The 10,907-nt window shown below is 55.4% G+C and overlaps 1 protein-coding gene across 1 annotated transcript in view; it reads right to left on the reverse strand.

Annotated features, from left to right (window-relative positions):
* The window catches only part of SLC38A8 (solute carrier family 38 member 8), a 33,745-nt gene extending 32,268 nt beyond the window's left edge, over positions 1–1,477 (reverse strand). Inside the window, exons 1-2 of the mRNA XM_057300000.1 lie at positions 1,234–1,477; positions 655–845 (exon numbers count right to left, since the gene is read on the reverse strand). Coding sequence (XP_057155983.1) covers positions 655–843 — 189 coding nt within the window. The 5' untranslated portion in view covers positions 844–845; positions 1,234–1,477. The remainder of the gene's footprint in view (positions 1–654; positions 846–1,233) is intronic.
* Positions 1,478–10,907: the final 9,430 nt, after the last annotated feature.

The raw sequence follows: 10,907 nt of genomic DNA on the forward strand, positions 1-10,907 counted from the left end.
CCAGCTTTGTTTTTGTGTGTTTAAGACAGAGTCTCACTCTGTCGCCCAGGCTGGAGTGCACAGTCTCAGCTCACTGCAACCTCCGCCTCCCAGGTTCAAGCGATTCTCCTGACTCCGCCTCCTGAGTAACTTAGATTACAGGCGCCCGCCACCACGCCCCGCTAATTTTTGTATTTCCAGTAGAGACAGGGTTTCACCATATTGGCCAGGCTAGTCTTGAACTCCTGACCTCAGGTGATCCGTCCACCTTGGCCTCCCAAAGGGCTGTGATTATAGGCACGAGCCACAGTGCCCGGCCCAGCTTTAGTTTTTGAGCTAAGACCAGCAGGCAAGAAAGAACAGCTGGCCAGGCAGGGCGCCCAGAGAGGTTCCTTCCCAGGTGAAATGCCCACTTCACAGACGGAGCTGCGATGCCTGTAGCTCCATCCTGGGAGCTGTGTATCAGATGCCACCAGCGCCCACGGGGGATATTCTCATCCCAGGGCTACCGTGGGATTATCTTCTCCCCTCATTAGCTGAGCGGGATAGAAAATAAAACCCCGAAGCTACAGCTTACAGGACACGCAACTCCGCAGAAGCAATGCGAGGAACCCCACCCAGAAAAGCCAAAGCCACCTCGTACCCGTCCCCAGGACTCACTTCCCGGGGACTTACCAGCTCCACCAGGAAGGCAGGGACCACTCCGCCCGCTTTGGAGAAGGCCCAGGGGAAGTTGAGCAGGCCAGCTCCCAGCGCGGACTTCATGAGGATGAAGACAGCGCCCATCGAGGACAGAGTGGCAGCAGCCGTGGCAGGGTGAGGCTTTTCTGGAAGGCCCCTGCTTCCTGGGGTCTGTCCCTCCATGGCTAGAGGCGGCAGAGGGGTGGAGAGAAAGCACAGTCTTCACACTTTCCTCCCTAAGTTCTAGGTATCCTTATTTCTCTCCCCCACTCAGTGAGAGCTCCCTGAGCCGCTCTTGCCCACTTCCTTAGCGTCAGCTCCCCCTTTCCAAAGGGTGCTGCTTGCATCTGCCCACAACTTCTAGTCCCCCTTCGTCTCCCATTCCCTACCCACATTATTCTCACTCCTGCCCTCCCACTAGACCCCAAGGCAACCTCACCCCTTCCCCCTCCCTCTCTTCTCCCAAACCCCCAACCTTCCTCATCCCTATCAATCCTCTCCCCCCATTCCCATCCACCCCTTTGCTTCCAGCCAAACTTCTGTACAAACAGACCCCCAGTCCCTGGTCCTTACCACCAAATCCAACTTTTAAGGTGCCGGACAGTCTTTGGCTGTTGGGGATGGGACTCGGGCTTACTCCAGGTGGCTCAGTTCCATTTCTTGGGGCCAGAGGGGTGGGAGAAGCAAGATTCGAGCTTGTCCAGGGGTGAGTGAGTCATTAACTAAGGAGCCCTAGCGAGTATGTGTCAGGGTCAGGCCCCTCCACACCTAAGAGGACAGCAACAAGTGGTCAGGGCCATGGGTCCCAAGAATATGCAGCTTTGGAGACTTCTGACCTGAGCAAGGAAGGCTTAAGACTCCCGCCTCTCCCCAGCCCCCTGCAGGCCCGGCCCCGGGGGTGGAGCTTTCTCAGCTGCCCTGGAGGGTGACAGGGAGCTCAGCTGGGAGCCACACGGGGCAGGGGAGCAGGCACCATGATCTCATGGCAGCTTCTGCAGCGCCTCTGTCCTCACATGCCTCTCCAAGGTCCCCAGCCCAAGGGAGGGGGTGTGAAAAGTGCCCTGAGCCCAGCCTCCTCCTCTGCAGAACAGGCTCCACCGTCCGCAGGTGCTGCCTCCAAGGTGGTTTCCTTTACCTCCTCCGCCCAACTCCAGCAGGTGCGCCTCAGAGCTAATCCCGTGCACACGAGTCACCTGAGACGGGGCTTGTTGAACGCCTGGGGAAGGAGGCGGCTGCTGGTCCCTAGGCCACGCTTGAGTGATGACACATCTCTCCAAACTGATACATGGTCAGCTAAGGGGACAGAATATCGGAGACGGCCCCATTCCGGAAAATGCTGGCACATGCAGGTCAGATCTAGAATTTGACTGTTTATTCCTGGAACCCAGGCTCCCTCTCACCCGCATTCTCAAACTCCAGTTTGCATCAGAATCCGCTGGAGGGCTTGTTCAAACACAGACCACCAGGCCCCAGCCCATGTTTCCGACTGAGTGTCTCCGGGGTGGGGTCTGGGCACCTGCCTTTCTAACGGGTTCCCAGGTGACTCCAATGCCGCTGGTTCGGCCCCTCGCTGAGAAGCACGGCTTTCAGTTAAATATCCTCAATGCCCAGAACCCCTCCCCCCGCTGCATCTAATCAGTCCTTATCTGTCCGACACCAGCTCAGCCCCAAAGGCTGCTTTTTGATGTGGTTTCTAATGGTCTCAACCCCCGACTCCTGTTACCTCCTGATGAGCAGGCAGGTCCCAAACTCTGTGGCTCACACAATGGCTGCTCCATAAATGCCCAACCAGCAGAGTCAGTGGCTGGCTTCTCAGCAGGGGCAAGTGAAAGGGAGCCGGGACTGCAGTCCCGGAGCTCAAGGCTGGACAATGACCCGGATGGCATTCACGCCACTGCTGCATAAATGTGCTGCTGAGAACCTAGCCTGGATGAGTTCACGTGGATTCCTGAGCGGGTGTCCCCACTGTTCCCCCCAACTCCCACCCCGCACCAAGCAGGAACTCGGCTCAGGCAGGTGGAGCACGTGGCTCAGAGCATCACAGCTGGCAAGCAACAAGGCTGGGATTCACCCTGAGTCAGGCTCCTTTCAGAGGCTGTAATGTCACACGGCCTCCTGCCCCACAAGGACTCTGACAGTGCCTGAATGAGTGTGTGAGAGAATGAATGAATGAATGAATACACAAATGCCAGAAAAGACAGGAAAGGAAACTTCGTTTGATTGTTCCCCTGTATTACGCTCCTGAGGCTGCCAACACAGACTCAGGGGCTTAGAACAATAGAAAGTTATTCTGTCATGGTCTTGAAGGTCAGAAGTTGGTCAAGGTATAAATGGGGACATGCTCCCTCTGGAGGCCATGGAGGGCGGATCATTCCTGCCTCTTCCAGCTCCTGGGGGCCCAGGCACTCCCCGGCTTGTGACTGCATTGCTGCCGTCTCTGCCAGCATCATCTTCCCAGGCTTTCTCCTCTGTGTCTTCTCTTTTCAGAAAGGCCCACCCAGATAATCCAAGATGATCCCATCTCAAGATCGTTACTTATATCTGCAAAGACCCTTTTTCCAAATAAGGTTAACAGTCACAGGTTCCAGGGCGTGGCATAAATCTCTCTACTGGGGGCCACCATTCAGCCCACTACACCCCTCACATCTGAGATCTGTTTGAGTTCTCATCAGTCATTCAACAAACACTGAGTGCCTACTGTATGCAGCCACTGGAGCTCAAAGGTGAAAGAGAAGGCTCCTCCAGAGAAGGGGACGGTCCCGTGGGGAGCTCAAGAAGAGACAAGCCACCCAAGCCCAATGGGAGGACCGGACTACGAGACCCAAGAATGGAGGTGAATCTGGAGGGGCTTCCTGGAGAAGGTGTGGGGGCTGAGGGGATATCTGTGCACCATTGGTGAAGGGCTGGGAGGATGTTCTGGGAAGTGGAGACTCCCAGTGGCAGGTGCATGAGCCAGTGCTCCCGGGAAGGGCCCCGGGGACTGGGGTTCCCTAGGATAGAGACCTAGGTCAGCGCTGAGCTGAGAAAAAGCTTAAACTCTTGTGTCCCACTCGCTGGAGGGTCACTAAACCATGTGGAGATGGCATTGGACACAGCAGGGAAGGAGGGGGCTGCGGGTGACACCGCAGGCAGGGCCCATGCAGTACCCAGGCTGGGAGAGGGCGGGGACCACACGCAGTATTCACACAGCTCTCCGAGGCCTGCCGAAGAGGCCAAGTCATTCCCGCTTCCCCCCAAATCCAGCCTCCTGAGAAAGGAGATAAAGGGCCCTTCATCAGCGGCTGGGGGCTTTGCAGTCCTTAATCTCCGCTCGGGGGCTGGGGGGACACTTCCCTGTCCCTGCCGGTGGGTCCCTCATTAGCGGCCCATTAACGTGCATGACTTAGAAATTGGCCATTGGGCTGTGAAATTCCAGGCAATGGGGAAAACCTCTTAATTCGGAGGGGCTTTGATATCCACTCTCTGCCGGCATCACAGGGCTGCGTGACCTTTCCCGAGCTGTGGAGGGGCGCCCTACTGGGCTGCATCTGCAGCCAGTGGGCGGGCGGGCAGGCGGGCGGGCGGCCACCCTCTGCTTAGTCGGCCCAGCCCACCCAGACCTGACACTGGCTCCAGTGCAGCAGGAGCACGAGGAGGCCACACGGAGGTGCCCGTGTGGATGCTGTCGGCCGTGGCCCACGCTGCACACGGCACCCTGCACAAGAGCGCCCAGCCTGGGGTGGCCTCTCCCCCCTGTGCTGCGGGGACCCACCTCACCAAGGGAGCTCTTGAGGACCCCAGAGTCCGTGTCAGGTGACAGGCTTAGGAACTTTCACAACAAAGTGGCCTCTGATCGTTTCCCAGACCTTTCTGCTCACGTCCGTTAGAAAATTCTGGAGAGGCCCAGTGGCTCACACAGAGGCAGGTGGATCACCTGAGATCAGGAGTTGGAGGTCAGCCTGGCCAACATGGCAAAACTCCTGTCTCTACTAAAACTACAAATATTAGCTGGGCGTGGTGGCAGGCATCTGTAATCCCAGCTACTCAGGAGGCTGAAGCAGGAGAATCACCTGAACCCGGGAGGTGGAGGTTGCAGTGAGCCGAGATCGTGCCATTGCACTCTAGCCTGGGTGACAAGAGCGAAACTCCATCTCAAACAACAACCACCACCACCCCAGAAAACTCCAGAGAACAAATGACGGCAGGCCTCAGGAGCTAGCCGGCTGCAGCACACAGTATCGTCACCCTGGCTCTGGGGTCTCAGGCCTGAGCCTCACTCGAGTCACCTGCGAAATGGGAGGACACAGGCGCCTGCTCTCTGGGGCTGTCAGGAGGGGCCCGTGGACGGTGTGCACAGCACAGGAGTGGCACGTGGCAGCTGCTGAGGTTGGAACAGAAGTGTGTGCCATATTCCATTATCCAAATTTCCGTTTTCACTTGGGTCCAAATCGGAGCTTCTAGAACAGTATCCTGAACCTTAGCTACACAAGAACCGCCTCGGGACTTCCTACACTACCGATGCCAGGCCCACCCGCAAAACTGCACATTCAACTTGCCTGGGACGGCACTAGGCGTCAGAATTTTTTTTTTTTTTTCGAGACAAGAGTCTCACTCTGTTGCCCAGGCTGGAGTGCAGTGGCACGATCTCGGCTCACCGCAACCTCTGCCTCCCGGCTTCAAGCCATTCTCCTGCCTCAGCCTCCCAAGTAGCTGGGATTACAGACGTGCACCACCACGCCCAGCTAATTTCTGTATTTTTAGTAGAGATGTGGTTTCACCATGTTGGCCAGGCTGGTCTCGAACTCCAGACCTCAGGTGATCTACCCGCCTCGGCCTCCCAAAGTGCTGGGATTATGGGCAGTCAGAATTTCTACGAAGCTCCCCCAGGAGGGTCTACCGTGCTGTGAGAGTAGAGAACCCAGTTCTTAGGGCCTCCCGCTGACCCTGCTGTCCCCGAGACTGAAGCCCCTCCTTTCTCCGAAGCTCTCAGCCCTAGGCCTGGCCCACGAAGGCTGCTTAGTAAGCAGCGCAGCAAGCCCAGTATGTCGGAGCAGAGCCGGCCTCCAGCTTCTCAGATGGTGGGAGGGGCCCCACCTGCAGAAATTACCAGGGACCAAAAGTCCTCGGATGGGAGACAGATGTCATAGGGATAGAGAAACTGCTTGTGGTCGGTGAAATGATGGCCTCAAAGATGTCCTCATCCGAACCTCCAGGTCTTGTATGTTACTCCACATGGCAAAAGGGGCTTCACAGATGAGATCGGGGACCTTGTGGGGAGGGGACCCTGAGCTATCTAGGTGTGCTCTATATGTAATCAGTGTCCTTCTAACACGGATGCAGGAGGGGCCAGAGGTCAGAGAGGAGACAGTGGTGTGGAGACAGTGGTGTGGAGACAGCAACAGAGGCTAGAAGGGTGTGCGTGGAAGACGGAGGAGGGGCCACCGGATGCTGGGAAAGGCAGGGAAATGGGTTCTCACCCAGGGCTTCAGGAAGGAACCAGCCCTGCCAACACCTTGATTTTAGGCCAGTGAGCCTGAATTTGCACTTGCAACCTCTGGAACCGCAGGAGCATAAATACGTTTTAAGCCACTAAATTTGTGGTAGTTTGTCCAGGTGGCAATAGGAACTACATACACCAGCATCCTGAATTCCGATCCTTGGGCAGTTCCGAGAGGACAGGCTGGTGGGCTCCCCCTGGGCTCAGCAGCAGAGGCTGGATCCCTCAGGAACACAGCCACAGGGCACAGGCCTTGTCACATCCCGCGGTCCCCGCCTGCGGGCTGCTTCTCCAGAGCTGTAGTCAGAAGACCTGCTCTGGGTAAAGCAGTAAAGGGGTGAACTGTGGGAGGGAAAGGAAGCATCCTTTAGGCTCTCTCCTCCTGCCACTGTGTCCAGTGGAGGAAACACTGGGGGTGCTGCGGGGGGTGGTCAGCAGCCGACACAGGGCTGGGGGCAGAGGGCAGGGAGGAGGACGTGGTGCCAGGGCTGAGCCCGCAGGGTCTTCATCCAGGGGGTTCTGACCACTTGGGTTCACACTGACACTGGGAGTCGGAAGGGCACAAGAACCTCTCCCAGGTTCTAAAGCCAGGGCTCCCAAGGGGGCCGCCGGTTGACAAGAATCTCCTGTGGAGGGAGCGTGTTAAGAGTTAACATGACATAAAATTCACTTTTTTTAAACTCCATTCTGGGGCTTACCATTTTAAAGTGTGCAGTCCAGTGGCTTTAAGTAGTCACAATGTTGTGCCAGTATCACCACTATCTAATTCCAGAACATTTTCAACAGCCCCAAAGGAAGATCCCTTCCCCTAGCTCGTGGCAACCACGAATCGACTCCCTGTTTTTGTGAACTTTGTTTACTGTGGAGACTTCATCACACATGACATGGCCTTTTGTGCCTGGCTTCTTTTACTCAGCACGTTCCTGGGGTTCCCCCACTTGGGAGCATGTGTGAGAACTTCGTTTCTTTTTGCGGCCGTGTTCAACGGCATGGAGAGGCCACCTTTGTCCATGTGGCCATCACTGCTAGACGTGTGGGCTGGCCCCGCCTTCTGGCTACTGTGAATAGTGCAGGTGTGAACTCCACAGAGGTTTTTGTTTGAACACCTTGTTGTCAGTTCTCTTGCGTATAGGCTGAGGGACTGCTGGGTCACAGTTCCAGCAGCTGTTTGCTCTTGGGAGCTTTTAAGAGAGATTCCTAGTCCCTTCCCAAGGAACAGATGATCTAGTCAAGCTGGGGTGAGGCCAGGGATCTGTATTTCTAGGACACTCACCTGCAATGCCTTCTTGTTACCAGCAAATGAAACCATTATTCCGTGAGTTAATATCCAATTAAGGGGGTGGTGCCAGCCACTTTTTTAATGAAGAATTTCAATATTTCCCTAGAAATGTCTATCTAATCTGTACATAAAATGGGAGACAACCCTTTTGCATATCCTTGACTCTATATTTTGTGTCCTGTGAAATCAAAATCTATGTTAACCCTCCCGTTATTTCCAGTAGGCAGCACCCTCCGCCCGCCATGGGAGGCAGGCAGCCTGGCGGTGAGGGCTTCAGAGCTCAGGCCCAGGGCAGACCTGGGTTTTCTCCTGAGAAATGGCTCCGAGAGCCCTGGGCGGGATCATGCCCGTGAACCATTGGCCTGAGGCACAGAGACGACCGCTCAGCAGGTCCCAGGACTGTCGCTGTGGGCCAGGCTCACCTACTGTGTGTGGCTTTCCCGGGAGGTCTCCTTGGAGCCATCATATGTGGGACACGCTCTGCACGGAACAGACAAGTGTGTGTGCAAAGAAAGATCTAGACTTGAGTGTCCTATACAGGGGAGGGGGCCAAAGGGGGAGTCACTATTTGTATCTCACCTCAAAGGCTCCTGCAATCGGGGCCACTGCCTGAGTCTCTAGAGAGAGCCAGGGCGAAGGATGACATCTGGCCCCTCTCACGGTCCCCAGGCCCCCTGTGAACCCCAGGTGTATCTGTGGTTGTGGCTGGTTGGTCTTTTTTTTGTTTTTTGTTATTTTTTTGTAGAGACAGAGTCTTGCTTACTTTGGCCAGGCTGGCCTCAAGTGATCCTCCTGCTTCGGCCACCCAGTCTTGGGATTTCAGGCAGAGCCACTGCCAGCTGGCCTTTTCTGGCTTGTTAAAAAGATGTAGCTGTTCACTGGGACAATGAGAGCCTATGCCAGGGGCAAAAAGGAATCCTTTCGAAGGGGGGTTTGGCCCAGCCCAGGACCACGAGTGGGCCTAGGTGACAGAACGTGGCCTCAACCTCCAGGCGCGTGTGTCCCTGTAATGGCTGACACCGGCGCTGGCTGTCAGGCACATGGCTAAGCACATGGCCTGGGTGACACCATGTACCAAACACACAGCAGTCGGTGGAGTGAAGGCCCCTGGCTAGGGCCCACAGCAGGAGTGGCCGGGCTGAACTGGACCCAGGCAGCTTGAGTCTAGGGCCAGGGCCATGACATCCTCTCCAGGACCTCCAAGGCAGACCCCGGCATCCCACGGCTGCCACCCAGCAAAGGGGGCGTCCCTCCAGGGCCTCTTCTGTTGGGTGGCACATCTGAATGCCAGACTCAGCCATCTCAGCAGACCACATGGATCCGGTTCCTCCCGGAGACCTAATTCCCTTTCTACATAAACTCTCCACCAGGGCGTTCTCTCTCCAGGCTCACCCTCACCTGCTCCTTCACTCAATCCTCCCAGACTCTGTCCCAAGGCCCCCCAGCATCTGGGTATCCTCCTGGTGTGTCACTGTCCCTTTAGAGAGAGACAGACAGACATGGGACATCACACAGACACCAGCAGGAGAGAACAAGGGTTAAGTACACAGGTTTTGGGACTGAGGGCAACATGAGTTCAAATTCTGCCTTGGCTACTAGTTGTATGACTGGGCAAGGGGATGAGTGATTCCCGGGCTTCTGTTTCACCTGTGTGATGGGCCCAGTGATGCCCACCTTACAGTGTGTGGGGAATGAAACAAAAACACATGTTGTAACTAGCACAGCATGCCTGGGCACACAGTTCCTCACGACATCATTCCGGCAACTGGACAGAAAGGTATCCTCGCCTTCTGGTTTGAGGCAAAACCTTTAACATAACCCTGTCCTTTATGGTCCTGAGCACCAGACGGTGAGTGGCCTGCACCTGTAGAGACCTGTGAGACGAGAGGCTCCAGAGCCAACAGCATGCAAGACCCCCATGTGGGTAAGGAGAGCGGCTCAGAGCCACAGCCACCTGCTAAGGACAGCAGGGCTCCTGAGTGGCAGATGCTTGCAGCCCTCGGGCTGCTTGTGAGGCCCTACACCCTTGGGACAGGAACGAATGCCTCACGGGACCTCAGCAACACATTCGGATTCTCGAAGCAATGTGGGCAGAGTGCAGTGAGAGCCGCAAGGTGAGCACGTGACCTGCCGGGGACGAAAAGAATTGCAAGGGACAGTCGACCCAGCGGCTACTCCCCTGCGTGGGCCGAGATGTTTTCTGCCCATGACCTCAGCAGCACCCTTATCAGTCCCCGCACGGCCTCTGCCCTCCTTCCCAGTCACCCTCGCCTTTGCTGTGCGGGCTGGTGCTCAGCCAGTCAGCATACAACACCCTGTTCAGGTGGGGATCAACGATTAACAGGCTGCCTGGGATCAGGCAATGCTTTCTCCAACATGACCGCTAATGCACAAGCAACCGAAGGAAAAAAAAAACAGAAAAAATGGACTTCAAGATGAAAACCTTTTCTATTTCAAAGGATGGCATCAAGAGAGTGAAAGGACAGCCCAAAGGACAAGAGACAATATCAGCAAGTTCCATCACTGATAAGGGACTCGCCTAAGAACTCCTACAATTCAATAAAAAGACAACCCAAGTAAAATATGGACAAAGGCTCTGAACAGACATTTCTCCAAAGACGACAGACAAACGGGCAACAGACACATGAAAAGACACTCAACGTCGTGAGTCTTCAGGGAGGTGCAAGTGAAAGCTGCAGTGAGACAGCGCTGCACACCCACCAGGATGGCTAGCATTTGTAAGACGGGGAACGGCAGGTACTGACAAGGATGTGGAGAAAGGGGGGCTCTTGCACGCTGCTGGCAGGAATGCAAGATGGTGCAGCGGCTTTAGGAAAAAAGTCTGGCAACTCCTCAAAAACTTAAACACAAAGCGGTATTTCACACATAGGTACACTCCCAACAGAAAACAAACAAACAAACAAACAAAAAAACGTCGCACAAACCCCATACCCAAATACTCAGAGCAGTGCTGTTCCCAACAGCCAAAAACTGGGACCACCACAAACGTCCACCAGCTGAGGAAGACAGAAACACAACTGGTCTAGCCACACCACAGGACACTGCTCAGCCACAAGCAGGAATGAGTCTTGATACCTGCTACAGCGCTGGTCAATGAACCCTGAAAACACGACACTGAGTGAAAAGAGTTGAACGCCAAGGACCCAATCGTACTGTGCGATCCCACTGAAAGGACATGTCCAGAACAGGCCGATCCACAGAGCAGCCCGGCCGCCGGCAGCCTAGGGGCAGGTGATGAACGCGGGTGACTGCTGGTGGGAGTGGGGTTTTTCTCTAGGGTGATGGAAACGTTCCGCAACCTGCACAGCCTTGTGAATACACCAAAAACCACTGCGCTCTACACTATAAAGTGGAGAATGTTATGTGAATTACGTCTCAGTGAACACAAAATTAGCAGGTTGATTCAGAACCCATTCCAGACCGTCATCAAAGAGAAATGGGACAAGTGGAAAGAGTCCGTTACACAGTATC

The sequence above is a fragment of the Pan paniscus genome, chromosome 18, assembly GCF_029289425.2.
Source record: "Pan paniscus chromosome 18, NHGRI_mPanPan1-v2.0_pri, whole genome shotgun sequence".
NCBI classification, from domain to species: Eukaryota; Metazoa; Chordata; class Mammalia; order Primates; family Hominidae; genus Pan; species Pan paniscus.